At 41.8% G+C, this 26,076-nt stretch overlaps 1 protein-coding gene and 1 long non-coding RNA gene across 8 annotated transcripts; one reads left to right on the top strand and one right to left on the bottom strand.

Annotated features, from left to right (window-relative positions):
* Positions 1-411: 411 nt before the first annotated feature.
* On the bottom strand, positions 412-2,999 carry LOC107206195. Its single transcript, XR_001522318.2, has 2 exons — positions 1,739-2,999; positions 412-804 (listed from the first exon to the last, which is right to left on the bottom strand). It is a non-coding gene; the product is annotated as an uncharacterized LOC107206195 (long non-coding RNA).
* Positions 3,000-3,272: 273 nt separating this feature from the next.
* ENTPD5 (ectonucleoside triphosphate diphosphohydrolase 5 (inactive)) lies at positions 3,273-25,889 on the top strand. Of its 7 annotated transcripts, none has more exons than XM_015630982.3 (15): positions 3,273-3,325; positions 5,621-5,750; positions 8,660-8,937; positions 10,134-10,213; positions 11,438-11,581; positions 11,934-12,009; positions 13,608-13,643; positions 14,498-14,586; positions 17,142-17,221; positions 18,162-18,223; positions 19,609-19,710; positions 20,540-20,680; positions 21,005-21,061; positions 22,535-22,650; positions 22,816-25,889. In XM_015630982.3, the coding sequence occupies exons 3-15, from the start codon at positions 8,721-8,723 to the stop codon at positions 22,900-22,902; spliced, it is 1,287 nt and encodes a 428-aa protein (XP_015486468.1). In that variant the 5' UTR covers positions 3,273-3,325; positions 5,621-5,750; positions 8,660-8,720; the 3' UTR covers positions 22,903-25,889. The 7 variants fall into 7 exon arrangements, 5 of the variants coding, with proteins under 5 accessions (XP_015486468.1, XP_015486466.1, XP_015486469.1 ...); XM_015630980.3 differs by lacking the exon at positions 3,273-3,325 and adding an exon at positions 3,491-3,685; XR_001522188.3 differs by lacking the exons at positions 3,273-3,325; positions 22,816-25,889 and adding exons at positions 3,692-3,831; positions 21,204-21,389 and having other exon boundaries at positions 22,535-22,648.
* The last annotated feature ends 187 nt before the right edge of the window (positions 25,890-26,076 follow it).

Below are 26,076 nucleotides of genomic sequence, written 5' to 3'. Positions count from 1 at the left end.
AAGATCAACAAAAAACCAAATTTTAAAATTAATAAAAAAGTCCTCACATTTTTCACACAAACGTTCATGTGCGTATAGATACACTACTATAGATCTTATGTCCCAATTCATAGCTTATATTTAAAGCTGCTTGAACTTTGAATTTCCAGTGTAAGCCATATTTTAGGTATCTCTAAAGCCATGCTCTCATATTTCTTATGCAGACAGCAGTGAACCATAAAGTAAACTTTTCATTATCTGGCTGTGAGTATTTGTACTTTTTAATACTGGGAAGTTTGCTTCACAATACTCTTATATGAAATATACCTGGGGAGTACTACTGTCACAATGGACATTATTTACTTGTTTGGTAAAGATGGATAGGGATCCATTAATGACTGAACAAAATAAATCCCAATGCACTGAGCAAAGTTAATTCTCCTGACTTTTATTATTGACCTTAGCAGTACCAAAATTTATTTCCACTTGTTTTTCTTTTAATACAATACAAAAAGATCTAACAGTATAGTCTAGTGCATGTAAAAAATCAGTATATAGTGTACCAACTTTTTCAAAAAGTAAAAATACCTCACACCAAGCCACTTCACATAGCTAGATTCTTATGTTAGATTCAGAACTTACTGGAATCCCTTGATATGGGCATGTGTGGTTCTTTTGAAGCAGCCCAGTTGAGTGTCCACCCACTGAAGAAACAAAAGATTGCCATGGATTTGTCCTTTTTATTTGGACAAAAAGCAGTCACAAAACACAAGGCATTTTTCTCATGTCCACTTACTGATACCCAGTTTTTCACTTTTTTTTTCCCTGAAAAACATGAAAAAGATAAATGTATTAGAAGAAAATGTCAAAGGTGTATCATTCATGGATTATGTATGTGTGAAACAGGTTTAAAATTCTAGCTCTGCATTCTTATTCAGCTTTTCATAGCACATAAATTTAAAAAATAAATGTGAGCACACAGTTGTGGTTTCAACTTCTAAATCTATGGCTCTCTAAATTAAATAGAACCAACCAAATTATTCTGTTTTGTTAGTGATTATAAATACTGAGAGGGGAACACCTTGTACAAACATGTATTAGTTTCAAATACATTGTCCTTTCCTTGTCTCTCCTGTTCATACATAAAAGGGTCAATACATAATTATCTCTCTCAGTTCCAGTCTCCTCCTTCTCCAGGGGAGAGGCTTCCATAGACCTCAACTAAAAATTTCACTCCTGATTTTTCAGGCAGTGTTTCTGCTGTATCATTTTTGAGATAACCTGAACAAAGCATTCCAACAGATTGTGTGTCACCAAGTTATTCAGTAGCCAATCCATACAAAACAAACATTTTTCTGGGGTTTAGGATCATCTCACCAAGGATGTATGCAAGCTTCAGCTATGTGGGACCTTATCTCTATGGCTTAAAATCCAAGTGGTCAGACACTGCTGCAGTTGGTAGATACAGATTTTAGCATGAGGCTGGAGACCTGCAATCCTGGCTACTGCAGCATGTGTGGCTCTAAATTAATTTAAACTGCATCCTAACAGAAATGCTGAGATACACTTGTAAATCTGAGATTTTTGTTTTATTGACTATAAAATGTAATCCTGTCAATCAGTGCTGCACTGCATGTGATCCTATTTTCAATATGTCAGTGTCTGTTTCATGTAACTACAGAAGCACATCCGTGCTGGAAGTTCTCTATCAAATTCCACAGGACATGGCAGAGTATGCAAAGAACTCTTTTGAGCTTACCTTTAATTTAATCGATAGAAATGATGACCAAAAAGTGATAACCTAGTTGAAATTCGGTGCCCACAAAATCATTACAATTTATAGGATACTGCAACTCATTCTCACTACAGAAATCTCCATAACCATTCCAAATCCAAATGGTATTATCATGCAAAGGATTTTCAGGTGTCTGTCTAGGAAGTGAGACACTACTTTTCAATGTTTCCATACCAGCAGCATTTATGTACTTCCTCTAGGTCTTTGTGCACCTTACTTAAGCTATTTCTGTTGCTTTTGAATGTTTTGATTTGGGAAAATGGTTTCTTCCCTGCACATGGCTCTGCTGGTTTTTTTTGGTTTTTTTTGTTATAGGTAGTCTGGGGCTTTTTCTTTTAATGTTTTCCAGTGGATATGATCCCCTAATTCACATTAGAGCATCTATATAGAACCTTTCCACCTCAGTCTCCTCAGTTAAGGTATTCTGGGCTATGTTCTTCACTCAGTCCATCTCTCAATTCTTCATTTCTAGTAGTTGCTGCAGGTTTTTCTGACCTCCACCATACTTGGTTGGTGCTGTGTTTTCTCAGTCTCACAGACTTTTCTGGCCATGTGCCCATAAGGCCATCTCCAGTGTTTCCACTTTATTCTGCAGACGTCTGGTCTGTGCTACAGGTGGTGGTGCAGTGCTGAGAGAAAAATGACAGACACAGAGAGAAAAACAGCCAGCTGGAAAAAGCTCCAAGATCTTTTATGCTAGATAGGCTGCGAAAGCAAGCACTGGCACATGAACAAGAAAATAATTTCCTACCGACTGATCTTATCAATGCCCTGAGGATCAGAGCTTTGTATCTTCTTGTTCAATAAATACGATGTTAAAATAATTGAATTTTCATTTCCATTTCCGGTTTCTTTTTCTACCTGTAAAAGGGGTTTGCTTGTTACTTGGACTTAGAAAAGTAGGAATAGAGATAAAAAGTGAAAGAATCTGTGATAGCGCAAATGGGAGCCAGAGCATAGGGCTTCTCTTTCATTGTGTTCTGAGAAGAGTTTGGCTCTGTTTTCTCTAAAACCTCCTCCCAGTAGCCAAACCCAGCAGATTCCCTCACAGCTTTTTTCGAGCTGAACAAGCGCTTCAGCCTCTCCTTGTCCATGCCGTGCTGAAGGCCCCCGGCGGGTTGGCTCCGGTGCTCAGCTGTCCCTCGCGAAGGGGGCGGGCCGGGAACAGCGGCCGGATTCCTGCGGGAGGGAGCGGGCGGGAGGGAGCGGGCGGCAGGCGGGGACGGCCCGGGGCCCGACTCGGCACGCGCCTTCCCGCCCGCAGGGGGCGCTGCCGCCCCACACGGCCCCGGCGGGACGGGCGCTGCCTGCGGGGAGCTCGCGCCGTCCCGCCCGCGTCCGGCGACGGCGGCGTCCCCTCCGAGGGGAGCTGTGCCGCCGATGGCTGCGCGCCGGCCGCGGTGTCCGGGGCCCGGCGGGAGAGATCCCGTTTCCGCGGAGGCCGGGCGGCGCGCGCCCGCGACGCGCAACTCCCGCGACGGGCGGTGCGTCACGTGGGCGAGCCGTGACGCGGCGCGCGAGGCCGGCGGGATGCGGCGCCGCGAGCGGCCGGTGAGCGCGCGCAGCCGGCGGGGGCGGGGGGAGGGGGGGGGGGGGGCGGGGGGAGGGGCGCGGCAGCGTCCGCGCGCTGCCATGGACACCGCGCGCCCGCCGCCCCTCCCCCCGCGCCGGTGCCAACGGCGCCGGGATCGGGAGCGCGCGCGGGGCGGCCGCCGTCCCGCCGCTCCCGGGCCGGGTGAGCCCCCTCAGCCGCGGTGGCTCCCGGCCCCCCGGGAGGGCGCTCCGCTGGGTGCGAGGCCGGGCAGGCGGCGGGAGACACGCGAAAGCTGCGCTGGCGGCGGCGTCTCCGTTACTCCCAGGGGCGGGCCGGAGGACGCCCCGTCCCGGTCGAGTGATAGTGGTGGCCGACCGGTGAGGAGGGGACGGGCGTTTCTGCGGGCGTTCCTGCCGAGCGCTACCGGTGCCGGCTCCGGGAAGAGCTGCGGGGTCCCGGGCCGCGCTCCCCCCGGGGCGCAGGGAGGACCGCGGAGGCTTTTGCCGGGGAAGAGGAGAGGAAGGTAGGGAAGGGCTTTGGGCGTGCTCAGGACGACGGTTTGGGTCGCAGCTGTGGGAAATGGAGCGAGGCAGGACGCGCCCGGCAGGGACGGAGCCAACAGCCCCAGCGGCCGCGGGGCCCTGAGGCGCCGTCTCCAGGCATTCCCTGGAGCGGCTGCGGGAGTCAGCGCCGGAGCGCTCCCAGCCTGGCGTGGAAGCAGAAGCCCTCAGCGCCCCAAGCCCGTCTGCAGCCAAGGTCTGTTTTCCAGGAATACCAGCTGTCCCAGGAAAAGGGGCCGGTACGGCCCTCGCAGGTGTGCGCGGTCGCGGCTCTCAAGGGGTGCCCACAGCACAGGGTAGCGGTTCCCTGGAAAAGCTGCCTTGGTCGGATTAAAGAGGAAGATTGAAAACCCACTTGGCCAGAAATGGGAATAAATAAAAAATGTGTATTTAGAGCCTCAGTACGGGGGAAGAAAGATTAAAACTTCCGATTACGCATGTTTATGTGTTGGTTCTACTTTTCTCCCCTGGAGTTTAAAGCTCTAGAGCTAGAATTTTACCGAAAGTATATATGTGCACAAAGAATACTGTGCCGTTATTTTTTATAGAAATACTGGGAAAGTCTGCCTTTGAATTCAGTTATTCCTTCTATTGTGTCTTCTAAACAGTGTACTTCTAAGAAGCTTTTTTGTCAAAACAATCCAAGAAAGCTATTTTTTACAGTAGATAAAAATTTAAGTCCAGAAAAAAAATGTAATAACTTTTTTTTTTTTCCTGGAAAATAAGAGGTTAAGAAGTATTTAGTTATGAGTGTTAAGTGTTAAAGCTCTTATCTGGGAAATAGATTTTGTGACCATAGGAGCTGTTCATCTGGAAAATAGATTTTGTTACTGGTTTAACACAGAAGATTTTCCATTCTGAATGACTTCTGGTGTCCTTCAGCATGGAAGAATATTCATTGAATTATGTAATTTTATTTGTTTCCTAAAATATTTTTTGTAAAATATTTGCCTGTATTTATATAGTTGCTTATAATTATATATATATTATATATAATTTGACAAATTAAATATAATTTGTCTCCAAATACTTCCCAATAATATGTTAAAAAACAGAAGTGAAATTCTAATGTATCCCTGATACACTGCTTCTCCCTCCCCTCAGATCATGGTCTGTTTTACAGGGAGATGCTTCTGTTGTGTGTTTTGTGTGTAATTTTGTCAGAAATACTCAAATATTGAATATTTCTTTTGTTGAAAGTTACCAGTGTTTCTGTGTATAGTGAGATCTAAGTAAGGTTGTGTTTTGCTGTCTTAAGGTTAGTTGTTATTGTGGTATAGTTTTTACTTTTGTTGTTTAAGGAGGCTTTGCTTGGGGTCATTGTTTGGTGGTGGTGTCTTGGGGCTTTTTTTCTTCCTATTCATGCTTTCATGAAGTCTCTGGGCAACATCCCAGTATTTTTGGATCATACAGTTTTCATAGCTCCCAAATTTTTATACTGGATGTGCTTCAGCTTTTTCATTTAGTACCTAAAATCTGCTGTGTACAGATAACATTTACATGTGTTTTTCTGCGTTGGGAAATGAGCATTCTGTCCTGTTTTGCTGGCTCAGCCCTCAGGGATGTTAAGGTCAACTGTTGTAGCATTTTGTGTAAATGTTTTACTAACTTTGAACTTCTTGAAGTTCATCCTGTGCAGTTACATAAGCATGTTTCACTGCTTGTATTGAGTAATGATAAACTCAAATTTGAATAAAACAAGTCGATTGGTATTTGATGGGCCTTCATGACCTTATAATTTGCCTGATACAGAGTCCACTCCTATTAGCTGACAGCGAAGGTGAAGAAGTGCAGGCGCAGTGTCTCTTGCCGTGGTGCTCCAAAGGTGGTTTTAATTCGGAATCCCTGGAGTGGAATAGCTGTTCCTTCCATCCTGCTTCAGGTGTGTGGCTAACATGTTCATGATCAATGCTGATTGTTACTGCTCCTTTAGAAAGAAAGTGGCTGAGCCTACTGATGGGGAACTGTAGGCTTTATCTTGCTGCTTTACTGCTTGATTGCATTAATGAGCTTGTGCTCACATTACAGCTACCCTGTTTTCTCCTTTCTGTTTGTGGTTAATTTTCTCCACCATGCTGTATTCTGATATCTAGCTAGGACTTCAAAGTTATTTGAGAAGAACTGTTTTGAAAATATTTTTCCTTCTCATTAACTTATCTCTTGTCTATTTCTATGCTGAATTTTTTCTTCCATGCTTTTGATTCTGTCTTTCTAAATTCTTTTTCCATTTCTGTTATGCTCTGCTGATTTCTCTCTCTTGTCTCTTGATTTCTTGCTCTCGTCTGGTTTCATTCTTCTTGTAGACATTGTTTTGCTAGTGTGCTTGATTAAATGGACTTCACCAGTCATTGAAAGGGCTCAATGTGCATTTTTCATTCTTAATGAGGGAGAAGAAAAATAAAAGCCCAAGGTGATTGGTTGTGAGTTTGCTGTTTTGTTGGGGTTTTATTTGTCCTTAGAAATATAAAAGGGAAAAGAAAAAAAGTCAGGGAAAATGTAGAAAACAGAAAGTGTGATATGGTGGTGGATATCTGACAAGGGATAGAGAAGAGGAGCTTCATGAGGGAATTGCATGTGAGACTAGGGTTCTCATAGGTCTGGCAAGAAAAGTATGAGTTAATGATGTCAGTTGCTTGGATATTTTCGGATCATCAGAGATTCGGAGGCTTACATAACTGTCACATGTGCTGTTTGTAATAGGACTCTGGAGTTTGTTCTTAAGACAGGTGCTTGGGTTGTACTTATGATAGTTCTTTTAACAAAATCTTTACATTGCACAAGAATAAGAACACCTCTTTGAACCTGCTGGAAGGTGGCTCTCACTAATGCATCTTGTGTTCTGTTAAAACAGTGCAGCTGCTTGGATTTTCAAGTGGCCCTCCTTATTGTGGTGAAGCAAACCTGGGTAATGCCAGCTGCATCTTAGTACAAGTCCATAGCTAGAAAACTGCTTGGCACTTCTCATCAAGTCTCTTCAGGAGAGCACTTTGTTGCAGAACTACATATCTACTCCTTTCCACGTGGAATGTGGATACTTTAGAAATTGCTGCAGTTGGAGTTGATCTGTCACAGACACTGGCCAGGGCTGTTGTCTGATAGTGGAACTGTGGTCAGTTCTTCTCAAAGGTGGTTCTAAGGCAGAGAGGGTCAGGAGCCTGTGCTTCTTCCAACATCTCTGCATTTGTTTGGAACAGGAGAATAAAAATAAAGGTCACAGCAGACAGGTGAGGTTACACATCTGCAATGGGCAGTGCACTCTGCTGTAGATGTAGCAGAACGCTGGAGTGAGTTAGAGAGGAATGTGATGTTTTTTGCTGGGAATGGGTAAAAGTTAATCTCCCTTTGCTGTAACTGGGGACAAAGGTGAAGGATGGAAATAATAAAAGTCTTACAAGGGCTGAATCTAGGATAAAAGGTACTGGAGTATAAGTGAGCTCTTTGGGTGTGGGAGAAAGGTGTGTGGAAATAGAGGCTATAGTAGACTCATGTAGAAAGGAAAGGAGAGGGTTTAGGAATGAATACATGTAGGGTAAAGACAGCAAGTAAAGATTACAAGAGAATGAACACGGTGGGGCTGAGCAGTTTGATAAAAGACAGTCAAATGGAAGAGCAAGCAGTGGGCAGGGGTCTTGGGCAGAGCTGATGAACAGCCATATAAAGTAGAATATTCAGTGCTGTGGGTGGATGGATGTGTTACCAAGTGTCTGCAAAGTGATAAGGAGCTGTTTGCACCTTCTGTATGCTGAGTGCTCTGTGTGTAGGTTGGTGCAGGCGATATGGCATATGGGGGGACATCTGGCCACATGCTCTTTTCTGCTGTTAAAGATGCTTGTATAATCTCCTTTTTACCTGAGCACACCACGATTTATTTGCCCATGTGTTTTATTAGCATATCTTAGGAAAAAAGTACATGCAAAGGGATAGGTGTTAGGGGAGATGCAGTTGTATCTTGATATCCAATACTGTGTAACACAGCTTTGGGGCTTTGGCTTGTGAAAGTGTTGTTAAAATCTGTGTAAGCAGTCTGAGCATTTGGGGCAACCACTTTAGGTTTGTGAGAGTGTGTGGGTTTTGCTATGATTTTTTTGTTGTTGTTGTTTGTAATTCTAAAAATAAAAACCAAACCAAAAAGACAGGAAAGAAAAATATGAAAAAAAACTGAGAGGCACTTCAGGTGCACTTCAGTTCAGCCCCTCTTGTGCAGCACAACCTTTCTCGGAGATGGGGATGCTGCTGGAAGGATATGCCTTCATTCTCTCTGTGTGCTCATCTCTCCCAGCAGCTGTTCTTAGCCTGAGATGAAATTCTCTTTGTTTGTGACTCTGAATAGCACTTGTGTTCTGTCACAGCATCTTAAGTGTGTAAATGTTAAAGTGGTTCTGCCCAGAGTTCCCCTCTGGTAGTGCTTCTTTTCAAATAATATTTGGGCTTTTGGGAGGTTCTGGAGACTCTGAATGTTGAAAATCTGCAAGACAAATAAGAGAAGGAAATTTTCTAAAAGTCAAAACTAGGAATAGAGGAGAGCAAACTGCTCCATCTCTTCTGCACTTGGGAAATGGAAAAACCTTTACTCTGAAAGAACAGATCAGTTAAATGTAGTTGTAGCACTATGGGCTATAAAACAACTATTTTTGAATGAGGTGTTGAAAAGCACCTGAAGAGAGAATGTATGTGTACAGAATGATTTATTTATTCTCTTTTTAAACAGAGTTTTAAAGGAGACAGCTCTTGTTAATTTCCATTCCTTCTTTCTTTCTTTTTTTTTTTTTTTTTTTTTTTTAAACTCCTCAGGATCTTCTGCAGCTCTGTGATTGCTGATAGATGCTTGACAGCCTCAAGGGGTCGTGGCAAGATGGGATCTTCCAGATTTCCCATCCTTATGGCACTGGCATTTTCCTGTTTGCCCTTTGTTCTTTCACATTCAAACAGGGTAACGTGGTTTCAGGATTTATTTCCACCTAACGTGTGCCCTATAAATGCCAAAGCAAATACTTTTTATGGCATCATGTTTGATGCAGGAAGCACTGGAACCCGTATTCATATTTACACCTTTGTGCAGAAGAGCCCAGGTAAGACCCACATGTATGTTGACTTAGGTTCCAACTTCTCAAAACAGTTTTGTTTTTTGCTGGCTCAGCATGTGGGGGCAGCTGGAGATTTCTACAGTTTGTCCTTCAAATGTTCCTCCTGCAAGTGTTTATTGTCCATTTGTCGTGGTGTTTTGCTGTGTAAATACCTTTTTTGTAGGTCATTTAAATCTGAGATACAATTCTTGGTATACTGGAGAATTCTAAATATTCAAACATTTTCACCTATGCAGCTGTTTAAAAGGAATATCTCATAGAGATGAAAAGATATTTATGCTGGTTTTGTCAGGTTGCTTGTTACCTTGAGTTTTGTCAAGAGATACTTGAATTCTGCATATGTTTGTCACATTTTGTATCAAATTAAAATCAGTAAATTAGAGAATTATTAAGGATTGAAGGTCTGAGCCATTTCCAGGAGAACTGTGCTGAGATGCACCACACTCCAGTGGATCTGCAACTCACATGGTGCAGAGGGGCCCAGTTTTGGCTGTGCTTGTGACAGGATTCAGGAGGATGAATTAGCTTGGGTACAGTGAGCAGCAGGTTTGCAAAGGTTGAAGTCTGGTTGTTGGGACATAGTAGTTATGTGTCTTTGCATGACTTCACCCATAGTTTGGAAGGACTGATACAAGGTCCAGTTCTGTTGGACTCAGCCTGGCTTGTAATACGCAATACTCAGGGATAGCTTCTACACTCAAACTGCTCTGGGAGCAGTGGTCAAACTTGTTTGGCTTCTCAGCCAAGTACTTGGGCACAGTCAGCTCTGCTTTATCTGAGCTGGATGAATCACCTAAAGATAATTGGGAGTTGACTGTGTCTTAATATGCACTAGTATTTCACAATTAGCTTAAGGATGGAAAGGGAAATAAATTCTATTAAGAATAGGCAACAGTTATGCTGTATAGTTGTAACTTCCTGTACTTCACAAATTCTAGATGAACATACTTTTAATTATAACGTTATTAATAAATTGTTTGTGAACTTGGAGGGTACAAGGGCAAGTTTCTGCTAAATATGTTCCTGAAGTGAAGGAGCAAGGCTTGTTTTAGGGGGAGAATAATCTTGTTTGCAAGGAGAATCACAGATAATCACTTTACAGGAGTTAAGGGCAACCTTTTGGAAATTAAAGAATAAGATTGAAGTTGTTGACTGTATCATGTAATATTTTGTTTGTGCAGAAAACCTTCCAGAGGTGGAAGGTGAAATCTTTGAGTCTGTGAAGCCAGGTCTGTCTGCATATGCTGATCAGCCTGAAAAGGTAAGACTGTCCTTCATTCCCTGGGAAATGGTTGTGCTTCTATTATATAATTTAGATTCTACCAAGCAGATAAAATATTACTGATTGCAATTGCAAAAAGTCAAGAAGAAATGTGAAAGTTCTTCTGCTGTCTCTCTAAACCTGTTCTTCTACTTTTGTGAGTTAAGTTCTACACAGTGAAATAGGAACTGGTGTTTTACATATTTCATGAGTGGAACAGTGGCTTAATTAATTGCTTAAATGTTTATATAACTAGATTATATGCCTTTGAGAATTTCAAAGAAAAAGTGATTATTGTCTCTAGCAGCATCCATATTCATAAACATATTGAGTGTTTATTTCCCCTGTAGCTACCCAAATATGAGTAAATGCATACTCTCTCATTTATGAATAATTTTTTCAGTTCTGAAGTAAGCTGCTGTTTTCCAGGCCCCCTGTGCTGACAGCAAACGCTTTCACAAATTAAAGGAGGTGCCAGAGAAATGGTAGATTAGATCCACTATCTTGTGTGCTTCAGCAGCCTTGAAGTTGGGGGCTGGCATTATGGGGGTTTCAGGTTTCTCATTTTGCTCAGCTGGATTCCATGCTGCAGGAATTTGAGGGTGACACTTTATGGGAGAATGAATGGATTTGGGATTTTTTTTAAAACTTTTATAAGATCACCTATGATTGCAGTAGATCTTGTTTGTTGGGTAGGAGAGGAGAACTCACCCAAAGAGAAATGTCTAGGCATTTCACAAGAGAATGTTTATTGCTAATGCCAAACTGCAATTGTCAGAGCAGTGGAAATAATTGAGAGCCAGTGGTGATGTCTGTACCTTGTGTGGTAACCATTGCACAGCTGGCATTTTAATTCCAATATTTCCTACGGATACACTTGGATTTCTTATGTTGCATTTAGTGAAATCTAAAGATACTTCCCCTTGCTTTGGTAGCCTCAGTCAGTAATTGCACCATTTTAGTTTCATCATGCAAGACATTTAGGTTTGTCAGGTAATCAGTTCCCTCACCTCCCTCCATCCTTTCCAAAAAAAACCACCTTCCTTTCCAGTGCAGTCATTCTGTCTAATGTTCAAGTGAGATGTCTGGCATGGTTTTTGTACTTACCTTGGGTATCTTCTGCTGTTGAATACTGTTCTCACAAGTTTTGAGGGGAGACTGAGAGGCCTATTCTCTGATGGCCTGTAGGAGGAAACAAGACAAAAAACATATTTTTCCTTTTAGGGTGCTGAAAGTGTCAAAACATTGCTGGATATGGCCATAGATGCTGTGCCACCTCATCTCTGGAAAAAGACCCCAGTAGTGTTAAAAGCCACGGCTGGACTTCGCTTGCTGTCAGAGGAGAAAGCTCAGGCTCTGCTTTCAGAGGTAATACTAAGTTGTTTTGGATGCTCTAGTATTCTTCTGCCTGTTCCTTTTTTTTTTTTTTTAATTCATTTCTCTATTCTGTTTAGCATAAGAGAATTTAATCTATGAAAAGAGGCTGTAACCCTATGATAGTATAAAACTCACAGAATATCTTGTTCGGTCCTGGAATCCTCTGTCTTGCTGTGGTGGAAGGCATGGAGAGAGACCTACAATACTTTCTTTCTTTCTTTCCTAGCCCCTACTCTACACACTTGCCTTATTTTCTGCTTCTGTGTAAAACAAATCTTTGTCACCTTCAGAGCTGAACAAGACTCTGAAGACCGAGAAATCTAATCGCTATTTCTTCCCTCAGGTGAAAGAAGTCTTTGAGGAATCACCATTCCTTGTTCCAGAGGACAGTGTTGGCATCATGGACGGATCTCATGAAGGTATGTTTTAGGAGGGGTAAAAGTAAAGAGGAGTGGGGAAAAAGAGAGATATCTTAGGAACACGAGAGGAAAAGAGAAATGGTCCCTAAACTAAGGAGAAAAAAATAAAAGGTCTCTGGCCCTGTTTGAAACAATGCAATCCTGCCTTTCCAAGGTGGCGTTCATTACTTGGTCACCTGTTAGGCTACAAATGCAGATACACAGAGATTTCACAGGCTTCAGAACAAAACCTTGTCTCAACAGTAAGTATTGTCTGATGCAGGCTGACCAGCTGAGGCCTGCTCTTGGGAGCTGGTGCAGAAGAAATGGTGTTCACCTCTGAGAGGCTACATGACAATATATAGCAAGCTGGGAAGCTTATGGAATGTGTCTTGTAAATTCTGGAATATTAGAATTAAAAATAAACTATTATAATTAGCTCATCAATTTTTAATCTAAAGTTCAGAGGCTTGTGAATATTAGAGGAGAATGAAGGATATTTGGCAAGTATTAAAAATAGATAACTAAATAATAAGTTTTTAAAAAAATCTGTTGGGAAGAATACAGCTAGCAAAGTAGCAAGGAAGTACTGTGAAATAAAAGAGAAGGTGAAATATGTTGTAGGTTTGGAGTGAACAGTGATTTTGCAGTGCAGAAAAGAACACTATCATTCTGGCTGCATATCCAGACAAACTACCTTGGAGAACAGGCAAGTAATAATCATCGGCATGGATATCAGATGTGAAGAACCATCTTGTCATGTTCTGTTCAGTTCAGAACACTTCCTTATGGCAGATGAATTCCCACTTTGGAAGGTGTTGAAGGAAAGCAAGAAGAACTATCATAGTGCATGAACAACTAATAAATGGAAGAAAATTAAAGAACAAAATCTGTCCACATGGGCCGAGAAAAGAGGAGAAGTATCATAAAATCTTCAAATATTTGATGAGTATGGTGCAGTGTGTAGTTTGTCACTATGGATTAATGGGTGAATTGTACAGTAGGGAGAACAGTTGTATTGACAGGGGCAGGACCAATGAGGCATAATGGTGCACAGGGTAGCCTGCCAAGTTTATTTAAAATCCCTGCCTCTTCTACTGTCACATGTTTGCCTGTGTTTGGGTGAGAATCATGTCAGTGTCAAGCAAGCCACTGGAGTCAAAGGAGCTGCTTGTGTTTTACTGGTTGCTGCTTCATCTGTAGTGTAATCTTGAGAAACCTCAAGATGAAAACACAGAGTGGTGTGAATGCAGTTTTCAGATTAGAAATGGAAATGCTGGACTGCAAAAATAGGCCCAAGGAAACTTGTGCATCGTGTCAGCTCAGTACTTCTTTGTATGTTGTGTGGATAATAGATATGATTTGTATATGCTGCAGTTGCATGGATATTACAAAGTCCTACCTATTTCAGCTCAGGAGATTTGTGTGAATCAATAATGCATCATATAATTTAATTATGAGTTTTAATTAATCTCTGAAGTCTCGGGTGGTTGGGTTAAGTTAGTAATGACTTCCCTGTAAATAAGTAACATGTGGTGGGCTGGTAACAGTGGGCTGGAGATTGTGGGAGTATTCAGTGGTGACTTTTTTTTTTTTTTCCTTTTTTTCATTCCTTGCAGGAATTTTAGCCTGGATCACTGTGAACTTTTTGACAGGTAATTAATTCTGTATAACTACTCTCTAAACTTGAACTTGAGTCCCTTCTATGAAGGTAATTACCCTAAGTTCCTCTGCCTTGGCCATGCTTTTCCTCCCTGCTCTGTCACCAGTGCTAAAGCAGTGGATTGTCTTGGGCAGGCTGTGTTCCAGAGTCTGTGGTAAGGAATGGACATCTTAACCTTGAAGGTGCCAGAATTTTCTCAGATCTTGGAGGCACTGGCAAGCTGGTTTTCCTAGCATTCTTTGAGGAGGAGTACTGCTGATGTGTGGGAAACAAGGCCTTGCAGCATTCTTCATGCCACTGTGAGCTGTGCAAATACAGTGGTGTTGCAGGGCATGGTGCTTTAGCACTAACTGGCTCTAAGAGCTCCTGGGAGTGCAGTCTAAGGAAAAGAAAATCAGTAATCTAGTAGATAGCTGAGCAAGCAGAAAAGCTGCTCTGGGTGAAGAAAAATTATAATAGCTGTTTTCGGCTCTTACTGCCCTTCCTTTCTCTACTGCTTTTGGCCAGCTATATGGTGGTTACAAAATTTGTGTACTCTCTCTGACAGTCTTCTGCAGGAGTTAGTTTGTCTCTTACTTTAAGCTTTTGCTTAAATACCTAGAGATTTATCTTCTTTTGTCTATTTGGAGGAGAGAGTAGAATCAAGGAGGAAAGTCTATCATCTTTCCATAATGCCTTCTGTTTGCCTGCCTATGCTCTCTGAGGTTTTTTCTTTGATGGTCAGTTCAGCCCTCCTTGCATTTCTGTGATATTGCGATCATCTGGTGGCTGCCTGAACATCCACACAGTGTCTGCATTTTAGCATTTGTGCACTTGGGGCTGTTCTGAGCATGGTGTTGTTTGCAGGGCAACTGTCTGGCCAGAACCAGCAAACTGTTGGGATTCTGGACTTGGGAGGAGCCTCAACCCAAATCACATTCCTGCCACGGTTTGAGGTGAGGAGTGTTAAAAGTGCGTGGGTTGGGACTGCAAGGCTGGTGGAGAGACCTGAGCACTGCTGCATTCTCTGATATCACTTCGTCAGCAGTGGCACAAGCAGAACATCTGTGATTTACAGAACATGTGTATTTCTGTTCCCTTTGAGATCAGCCGTTGGCTGATAGGCGCTTGCAAACAAAGGAGCTTGAATAATGAGGAAATAAAAAGAAAGCAAATGAGTGAAACAAAAAAGAAACAGCTTTTGTTTTCTAGACTCAGGCTGGGAAAGCCTCATTAATGTTGATATTGCTGTGTATTCAACAAATGTAGAACATTTCTAGGTAGTATTCTTGAATATTAGAAGAAATGTTTGGGCTGGTCCATTTTTTTTTTTCCCCCGCATTCCAGTCTGATAAGAGGTCTTCACTAAGTTTTGGAGAAGGAGTGTTGTATAGGGTAGATGTCTTTAATAGTACCACAGTCAATTCTCTGTTTTCTTATTAATTTCTTCTAAGTCCTTTTGAGCATTCTGCTCTCTGTCCTTGAGACACATCTGCTGGATTTCTTAGTAGTTCTCTAGCTCTCTAGAAACAGTTTGAACTGGGACCCAAGTCTGCAGTTTTCATGAGAAAATTTCCTGAATAATGGAAAGGCACTATCACATTCTGTACCTTCATATTGTGATGTCGTTTGTGTCACCCTTTCTGAAGGAGTTATTTCTTTAACATTTTTTGTTTATAGAACTTGAGATTCTCAAAGGATGTTTGGTGACCACAAAACACATGGCTTTCACATCAGGATATTTTAATTCTGCAACCGTGTGTTATGTTGAAACATGACATGCAACCTTATCCTGAGTTCAGCAAAGCCTCATGTATTCTCTGGGCTTGTCCTCTGTTTTGTGTTGATAACACCTGCTAAAGTGGGCACTGGACCAACAGGAAAGGGTGTTGCATGTCAGGGTTTTGGAGAATAAATAGAACTGTGAAATCGGCTGAACTGCAGCTCAGGATTCAAATGTCCCCTTCAAACCTTGCATGAAAAGGCCTGGAGTGTTTGCTGCTGTCCAGTACTAATGGTATGAATTTGTAGGGCAGTGTGGAGTCAAGGTTCATGTTGCCTGCTTGTACACTATGTCTGCTTCCCACCTGTGTTGTAAAGTTCAAACAAATAAGCCCAGTATGTTTTTGGGAGCTTTTCTCATCTGACAGAATCAGTGAGGATACTTCCCTTCGATTTGCAGTGGGGATTTTTCCCTCCTGCAATCTGAGGCAGTTACATGTTTGCACTTACATTAGTTTTGAACAAAATACTGTAATAGTAAGAGATTCGTTAATTAAATATGAATTACAAGCAAGTAGAGAACATATAATGATAAGTGCTTGGCATTATTCCCAAAATTAAAAGCAACTGAAAACCAATCATAGTAATTATAAAATTGTCTGTCTGGTATCTGCCTTATTTTTGTGAAAGTAGGGCATGGAAAAAGGTGATTGTTTTCTCCAGACTAATTTTTTTTGAGGATCTATCCTTTAAGTTTTTTTTTAAGTGATGTAAGGTTTAGAAACAGAACTCAAAATATGGCAGGCTGTGGGTGTGACTGCCATTTCAGTGATAATCAAATTGAGACCTAAAACAAGTTTCAATTTGTATTTGCTCAGGAGAAGATCAAGCTGAATACTGTCAAATTCCTTTGAGCAGGCTTCTGTCTAGGTCTCTAGAAAAAATAACCCAAATCTGGATCTTCTTACTTGAATGGTAACTGCAGGACTATACAGCTTCAGTTCTCTCGGAGATTCTGCTGCTTGGTGCAGAATAACAGTATCTGAGAGAATGCAGGGAGCCAAGAAGGGGTGGGAGAATGAGGCCATGAGGAGAGGACAGACAGAAACTGAGACTGAGAATTTAGGGAGTGGACACAAGGAAACAGTAAATGATTGCTAAAGTGATTCAGCCTTATAAGGCTGTAAGTCTGTCAGGAAGCTAGGGCAGGCTACCAGTGGGATGCAGGTGTGCACAGCAGAGGGAAGACTGTGAGAGGAAAAAACTGGGGGTGGTGAGACAAGAGGCTAATTTAGATGAAGCAGCCCTAAGACGTGGAATGGGTGGTCACAGTGTTTCCTTGAGTACCAGCAAGACATTTGACATGGTGAAAATGGGGCCTAGACTTTGTATTTTTGAGTCTTCTGAGTTTAAGGTGCCTAGTGTGACTTGCAAAAGGTCACAGCACTTCTAGTGCAGCTGATTTCAATGGGGATTCTGTACATATAGAGTAGCATGTAAGTACTCTAGAAAAATTCAGGTTGCCTGAATTAAACATGTTTTCATCCTGATCTTTTGTGCTTCCCTGTTAAACATTGAAGTAACACAAAGATGCATATAAATAAGACTGGTTTTAAAAGATGCAGGTATTACAGCAGTGGCACCATTGGAAAACTGTACTTTGTTTTCAGAGCAGATCAGATGAGTGTGCAGTAAACTCTCTAGGTATATCTGTGATATTACATTAAAGTTGGTTATTCTTTATTGCATAAAATAAATTAAAACATTTTTTCTTTTACTTAACTTTTAGGAAACTCTGAAGGAAGCCCCTGGGGATTTTCTTACCTCATTTGAAATGTTTAATAGCACCTACAAGCTCTATACTCACAGGTGAGGAGCAAAAGACTGCTATTTCCACTGGGGAAATCAGTCTTTTTGCAGCCCCTGAGCTAACAGCCACATCATCCTAGTACCAGCAGCAAAGACCATGACTTTTTTACTACTTATCTGCATGGAACAGTAGTAGTGGAACATGGCATTAGTTGGCTGGAAACATTCCAAGATCATGGTTAATGTCACTGCAGGGGAATATTAGGCAGTCTGTCAAATGAAGAGAAAGAATTGTGGGCCCATATTTAAGGAGAAGAAGTCTTATTACTGAATTCAAGCCAAATATTCTGAAACAAGCAGAAAGGTAGATATTGTGCCAGTAGTCAGAGCTAAACATGGTCAGAGGTTTGGAAAGAGGACTTTCCTGAGAGTGAACATAACCATCTCAATCTGCTTACTTGACAGCAGAGCTGGTCTAATAGTGATAAAATTCTCATAAGCATTGTTCATATTCTAGCTTATAATGAATGTGGCACTTACCTGTTCTGCTCAAACAGGTGATTTTTACACAAAGCCACAGTTCCCATTTTGAGGTTCTGCACTCTGCCCTAAGAGCACATAATTGTGCGTGTGTTACGTAAGAGTGTCTGCCCTATTCCCCATGGACTCAGCACATAGCCTTCTTTCTCCCTCATTTTTAAGATGATGTGGTTTTGCTTTTCATGATCATCTTGTATAAATGCCACATCAGCTCTAACCACTTCCTGCAGTTTTAGATTTACCCATTTTACAACTCTTTGTATTTCTTGGGTTTGTTTCACTCTTTTGGCCCTCAGGGTTGTTCTGGCAAAGGGAACTCTGTTTCAGAGATGAGGGCCTTGTGGGAATCAGAGGAAGGAAATTTGGTTTGGGTGTTCCAGGACTTAGGAAGAGGGATATGGGTAAAGCATACCAGAAGTGCAGGAATCAAGACTAAAACATCTGTCCTTGTTGTTCACAGCTATTTGGGGTTTGGACTAAAAGCTGCAAGACTGGCAACGCTTGGAGCTTTGAATATTGAAGGTATGTTCATATAGTAAAACATTCAAGATTTATGAAGAGATGCTTAGACAGCCTTGTGTCAGCAGCCCATTTCCTGTGTGTCCTCACTTCTGTGTCTTGTGCTTTTCTATGTTTCTGATGGTGTATATTTGTCTGAAAACAGCTACCACTTGTTAAGGAGTTGTGTTGTGAGACAGCTTTTCCCTGTTTTTGAGATCAGCCAGCAGTGACGCTCAAGTGCAAATTCCAGAAGAGCACACGTGGGAGCATATGAACACCATGGCCAGCCGCAAACACACAGCTTTGCCAGCACCCACACAAGCATAAGCAGCATGAATGGATCCTTTTCCTGAGGGTTGCTGCTTAGGCCAAACCCACTTTCTAGGCCCCTCTGGTGTCGCCTGGCCTGTGGTGTTCCCCAGACCTGCTGAGTGCACTGCCTAGTCTAGATGGAAGGCCCACATGCTCATCACACGCTCTGACTCACTAACATGAGTGCATACTCACATTCCTGAGTCTTTCCAGTCTCTCACTCAGAGCTTGGGCCTTTTGTCTAGTCTCTGGCTGGGACCTGGGGTGTTTCCACCTTCTGGATTCTTAATTGACAGCTAGATGGACTTGTGATGATTACTGAAATACACTCAAATAAAAATAGTTGTGAATCGGGATTAAGAAGATAGGACAGACTTCAGTGATTGGTCACAAGGCTCGGGCAGAAGAGCACATGGACCAGCTGCCTCCATACTTGTGATTGTCTTCTTTTATAGTCCTCTCAGGTCTGCAATACTTGCACTTCCCTGATCCCTTAATTCCCCCTTTTCCCAGCCTTTGAGCCTTTCCCTGAGCATCCCCTAGTAAATTTTACTGTCCCATAGTCTGCCTCAAGCATTCTGTTAGAAGTTTGCTTTTTCTGTGAGACCTGTGTGTGCAGCAATAATCATGTTTTCATCAGTTACAAGTATTTCTGGTTGAACCCCTTAAAGGTACATTCAGTGGATCCTGTAGTCGCCATTGATCTCTGTCTTTGGAGGTTTTGTTTTCATTGCTTTGTTTGTCTTGGTTATCTGCTGTCATTGGGGTTTGTGTATCTGTGTGTTTATCACCTATCATTTTTTGTCTTTTGTGTTGAATAGCCGTTAGCCAGACATCCTTGTACCATTTGTCTCATTAAGAAATTACAAGCCCGGCTGCTCTGCTGTTTGCAGGACACAACGGACATAACTTTTCCACATTTGAGACTGGTCCTTAATTTGTGATCAGTTAGTGCCACATCCATCAATTCAAATTTTTTTACTTTTGCTTAAAGACTTTCATGAAGATCTTTTAACCTATTCTGGTTCTGCATATTGATCTATTTCTATGTTAAATTCTGTGCTTTCTGACTCTCCTCTCTGCTCTCATTCCAGTTGTAGATGGACAAATGTTCCGCAGTTCTTGTTTGCCAAAGCAATTGGAGGCAGAGTGGCACTTTGGGGGAGTGAAATATCGGTATGGTGGCAACAAAGAAGGTAAATTAAGGAGACTTGTTTCTTTTACAAGGAGTCTTATCTCCAGAATCTGAGTCTTTCCTTGTTAAATATTTCCTCAGTTAACTGATGATGATTGGGATATGAAGGATAGCTGTGCAGTTGTAGAGGTTGACTGCTGAGAAATCCAGATTAAAATCTGAAGCTGTAAGAGTGGCTGACCTGTACCTCTGTCCTCTGAATGTGAGCTCTTACTACAAATCATACCTTTATAGGAAATGCTGAGAATTATTTGCGCAAATAAGAGAGGCTTTTCTGAGGCTTTGGGCAAAGTGCAAAAATTTTGTGTTAGGGCAACATTTTGGCCTATCAGTGAATCTCACTTGTGGAACTGTTTAAGTCTCTAGTAAGTCTAATGTTGCATAGAGAGAGTGAGTCTGTTGCCATCACAATCTTGAACAGGTCGGGGAACATGAGAGCTGAATTTCAGATTTGGTGTGTGTGGAATGGGTTGGTAAAATTACAATGTGATGGGGAGAGAAAGCAAGGTTTTATCTACCAGGTGGCAGCAAATGTAGAAGGTTCTGCTGACCACACAACATGGCAATGGGAGGTTTGCCTGGAATGGAAGTAGTTTGCATGGCACTTTTTTGAGACACAACAGTGATTTGCTCTAACCAGTTCTACTTGATGAGGGTGTTTTAGAGTCCTTGCCTACATGCAGGTGTCATGTTTGATTACAGAAGGGATATCTAAGATCTTGTTCTGGTGCTTTAATCTCTGTTTCTTCAATTTTTCATCTTGTTGCCACTATCTCCTCTATCTCTTGCATATGCTCTTTGACTCACCCCATCTGTATTTTTCCTGACAGGAGAAACAGGATTCAAGCCTTGCTACTTGGAAGTACTTGAGGTTGTCAAAGGGAAACTTCACCAACCAGATGAGATTCGTGGAAGTTCCTTCTATGCTTTCTCCTATTACTATGATCGAGCAGCTGACACCAACCTAATAGGTAAATTTGGGATAATCTACACGTGAGCATTTCAACCAGAAGGTAGACAGAGAAACCCTGGCGGCTGGAGCCATGGGGAGTAGAGGAAAGGAATGTTACTGAGAAAGCGGAGATAAATGTCATTCCCTTGAGGTATTTTGTGTATCTGTCACTGCAGTTTGGTGTTCAGCACATGAAATGTGCTCAGGGCTCCAGTTATACCTGTTAATCCTGTGTTCTGTTCACTCCTAGTGCAGCATTGCTGAGTTGCACTCTAGGGTCAGTTTAGATAAAGAATTCAAATGCTGTCAGGTCTGTGATGATATTTTCTCACATCTTTTTCAGATTACGAACGTGGAGGTGTTTTGGAAGTGAGAGATTTTGAAAGAAAAGCCAAAGAAGGTAATTGTCATGAGCTGGGAAACTGGTTTGGACAAGAAATAACAAAAATAAGAATGTGTAGGCAGTACATAATGTGACTTGGATGAAAAGCAAATTTATTTAACCTTTATTTCACTTACACCTGTCATGTTACTTTTATTAGTCAAAAACTCTTAACTAATGCAGAAGACAATACTGATACAGCAGAGAGGGGCTGGTGGCTTTACAGCTGTAGCAGAAGGAGATAGTTCATGCCACTACAAAAGAAATTGAAGAAATTGAAATTGCTGTATCAAGAGCTCCTTCTGTCAAACTGCAACTCTCTGAGTTTAAGAGAGCACTGAATTCTGTAAGTCTGTCACCTTAAATCCTATTTAATCTCTAACAAAATGGAGGGAGAGAATAAAAGGTTTTTGTGTCTGACAGCCTCTTCCACATTCCTTTACCTCCCCATCTTTTTTCCAGAATGCTTGTTCTAGTTTTGTACCTCCTGTGGATAAAGAACTCCCACCTTCCCTGACTGCTGATGGCTAAAAACAAGTTACCTCTGTACTGGGATCATTCTCATGAGAATGAGTAGACCGTATTTTTCAGCAGCAGATGCTTAATTACGTAGTTCAGGACTTTTTTTCTAAAATAAGGCCTAAATTCTAATGATTTTTCAGTTAAACTTAATCACCCTGGAAACTCGGATGATTTTGAATAGGGGCTGTAAAGTTTGAGTGTGGGTTGGTTGTTATTTTTTCCCTGGATAGTGAGAGAGCTTATTTCCAAAGACGTGGCTAAGATGTTACCTAACATTATCAAACCACTTACTTAGCTTTAGAGCATCAGGAGATCAGTTCTGTGATCCTGAACTAATTCTTCTCTATCTCATTTCAGTAGTAGAAGGATGCTGCTCATCTTTTCTTAGAAGGAAGTGAACTCTGCTCTTTCTGCCAGTAGAACAGGGCAGTAACACTGGGTCTAGAAAATGATGCTGAGTGTAAATACATTTGCCAGTCACTGTCACCCTGACTATGGAATCTTGACTTAGCTGCAGCAAGGGAGTGGTTGTTTTGGTAATAGCCTCTTCCATTTCCTTGGACAAGTTGGAAAAATAAAATAAAGTGCCAGCCTAGAAGGTGGAATCCATTACTGGAGCCATTTGTGGAGAAGAGATGATGAAAACAAGCGATGCTCTGTTCTTGAAAAAATAAGTAATCTAACACCCAGCTAGTTATCAGCTGAGCAGAGGTTCTTCAAAAGAACTGTGTGGAGTATGTTGCTGTAATAAAAGATGTACTTATGATGGAGTTAAGAGAAACTAGATGTACTATATCTCCAACATTGTAAAACAGCTCTGTAGCTTGTACCATGTGTCATATACACCCACTAATAGAAGAGGGTCACTTGTTTTAGTAAGCTTTGGCTTGAGTTCAGTTCAAATGTACAATGTAGATTAAAGCTCTTATTGTGCTAAGATCTCTTTTGTTTTCTTTTTTCTTTTTCTAGTCTGTGATAACATGGAGAGGTACAACTCAGCCAGTCCTTTTCTTTGCATGGATCTCACTTACATCACTGCTTTATTAAAGGAAGGTTTTGGATTTAGGGACAACACAGTCTTACAGGTGAGAAAAAACAGTTAAATCCCTATCAATTAACATGCATTAGTTCATTTTTCTGACTAATTACCTACTGAATCTTCCCAGATTTGTAGCATGTAGTTGCTGTCATTTGTGCAATTTATGAATCTAGAGAACTCTCAGCAACAACTTGTTTTTCTTCCTTTGTAGTTGACAAAGAAAGTAAACAACATAGAGACAAGCTGGACTTTGGGTGCTACCTTTTACCTGCTGCAGTCTCTGGGGATTACTTGCTGACCTGTGATACTGCTGTGGACTTCAGCATTTCTGAAAGGCTGAGAAAGTAAACTGCAATCTCCAGATATGTTGTTCAGCTGGGACTGGTCACAGAGCAGAACATGGACCAAAGATACACAGACAGATCTTTACTCTGGATTGGCAGTGTGCCTAATGAAAGTATTATTTAGAACTGTGATTACCATAAATGATCCTGAATCTGCCTTATGAAAGTCAAAAGGCCTAAACTCCAGCAGAGAATACATAAGGGGCTCAAAACCAGCTTTCACCAGCAAGTTTGTTAAAAGCACAGAGTTCCTGGATGTGGTGGCAGACTACAGACACATGACTTCCCCTGCCCCCTTCTATTTTAAACATACATAACTTAAGTTGGCTTGTGAGATATTAAATACAGAAATTAGAAGTAGCATCAACAGTCATTCAGAAAAAAGTGAACAGCTCTGGATGCTGCAAACCTCAGTGTTCCAAGACTCCAGCTGCTAGCTTAGAAAATACGTGGCCATATTCCAGTCTTTAAAGAAGGGCCTGCTACAAGGATAGTTTGGGCATGGTTTTGGGAAAGGTATTGGCTAAAACCTAGTAATTTACTAAGAACTTTTTAGGCAGTAGGCATTTCCTAAGCAGAATATGTGCCTGTGTTTCAGTTTTGCTGCCCTTTACAAGTCTGTGCAGCTACACCATACATCTGACTACCAGACTTGATAAATTTATTCATTTAGCATGTAGTCATAACACATAGTTGTGCTGGCACAACGAGGCAGCAGTGCCAGCTATTGAAACTCAACTGCCAGAAGAAGAGCTTGTCACATTACACCCACAAGGAGACTGCAGTCAGATGAAATGGCTGATCTGACAGCTCACTTTGCTGTGAGAGCCAGCTCTATTTCTCTGCTCTCAATAAGGCACACCCACTTCTTCACTCTGCTGCTGCTGCTCCTCAGGTTCTTGTGTGAACTAATTCAGGACCCCTGACTTGAGGTGGTGCTCACCCAAGAGTCAAGTCCGGTGCTATCTCAAGGACAGCAGGCATGGCACAGCCCAGGGAGACCTGCTGGGCCAGCAAGCAGTCTGAGTACCACAGTCCCTTTTGCTGGAGTGAGCTCTAAGGTGTGGTGTCCCATTTGAAACCATCCATTGCCCTAAGTAAAAATAGCTCTAGAGACTTTTTCCTCTCCGTTAAATAACTGGCACCTTGCTACTGTCTTCTCTTCCCCAAGGAATGTGTAACGTACAGGTGCATTTACCCCAGTACAACAAAGGTATTACTCATATGACTAAGGGAAACTTTTATCCACTGATGTCCTGTGACATTTCCCTGTTGGGCAGTTGCAGTTACCTGTTTGCTCTAAAACACCTTTCCCTCTTCTGTCAAACCAAAGCTTGCCCTCATGCTGCCTTCTCTGCAAACTGGATTTGAAAATAATTGGTAATTCCCAGCAAGGATAGGAAGTAGTGCACTCATGTCTTCAATGGTCTTGCCAAACAGGTTGGAGACTTAAAAATTTGCCTTACTGTGAACATTTGTCCTTTTCCTTTAGTTAGCAGTGCAAGTTTGCCTGTGGCTGATTAAGCTACTGCTTCTTATATCTCAGGTTTTACAGCACGAGGGTGAAAGGCGTGCTTTTGATTGAACAAGTTCAATCAGCAACAAGAAGCCAAGGGCTGGGGATGGAGCCAGCCATATTTATCCCATAACTGACACCTTGCCATAAATTCAGACTGCTTTTTTTGAAACAGGAAATGCTCATCCTACATGTGTACTCCTTATTAGAATCTGTTTGAGATCCATATTGAGAAATTCCTCAGTATCACACCAAAGTTCTGTTCCTTCCTCTCCAGCAGTTTCTGTTTGAACATGAGGAAAGTAATTGTGGCCTCTTCTCAACCATAAACATTTCTCACTCCTTTTCCTGCTGTTGGCAGAACTTGTTATATGGTCTGGTCTGAGAACAAGGTGACTGCAAATGCATTCATTTTGTCTTCAGTGAACACTTTTGTATTCTCAGAAAACACAAAGCAGGTTGCAGTGGTTACTGGCCAGGCTCTGTTATCCTGTGAACAAGCTAATTTAATAATCCAGAAGTTGTCACAGTCCAAGCCAGTGCTGTGATAAACTCTTACTGGATGTTGGGGCTAAGAGCTGGCAGCAGGGGGGGGCTGTGTTTTGAACAGGAAGGGAAGGCGGGATGCTGTCCTTAAGGAAGAGGCAGCAGTATTCTCTGCCCCCTGAACACACACTAGCCCTGAGGAGGGCTCAAGATCTGGGTTTTGTCTGAAGCAAGGAGGGGCTACAAAAAAGGTACCATGCAGAGGAAGTTGTTTTATTCTGCATTCTTTTCCTCAGACTCTGGTACTACAAATGCTAGGGTGGAGCATCTGCTTCCCAGTACCAAAGTTGCACTTAATGAATGCTCAGGACCTTCATTTGTTAGTGGCACAATTCATTAACTGAAGCAGAACTTCTGTTCTCTGTTACTGGCATGATCCTTCACTTATGGCAGAAACAAAAATTCTGTAAAAAGGTTTATTTTTGGAAGAAATTGAGAACTGAACCCCTGCTGTTTACATCTGAACCCAAGTGGGTGGGGGATCTGGACAACCCAGTCAAGTCCTCACACTTACTCTAGTGCAATGAGATTATTTATTAGCTAAACAAAAGGTAGCAGCCTTTTAAGAGAAGAGCTCTACTTGCAGCCCTGATTTTTATCTCCTCCTTTGTATTGTCTTTTAGCCAACCACTAAAAAGAACTGCCTAATATGAGAGACTGCAGAAGCACAAGTAATGGCTTTCAGTTCAAAACTTATGTTTCATTCTTTCTGATGTTAATTTCTGATACTGGTCTACCATACGTGTAAATCTTGCCCATGGGCAGTGCTTAGTTTAATTTTGTGAGTGGCAAATGTCTAATGCAAGAAGCTGGTGTTTGGAACCTAAGACAGAATATCTTTAATTGTCTATTTTAGTAATTAAAGCATTTTTAACAATATTCAAGATGTGGTATAGTTTTCTTTCCTAGATATTATTGTTGCCTTGTATCTTTTACATGGAGCCCTTAAGACTTGCCAGTTCCACGAGAGAAACACCATTATTAAATAAAGCACCAAGAGAAAGGCAGGAAAAAGTGTGAAAGAACAACAGTTTTAAAATGTATCTGCCACCCTGCATTGTCTCCC

This window comes from Parus major, chromosome 5 (assembly GCF_001522545.3).
Source record: "Parus major isolate Abel chromosome 5, Parus_major1.1, whole genome shotgun sequence".
Lineage (NCBI taxonomy): Eukaryota > Metazoa > Chordata > Aves > Passeriformes > Paridae > Parus > Parus major.
Note: the sequence above shows the minus strand (reverse complement) of the source record. Positions and strands in the feature narration are given on the sequence as shown.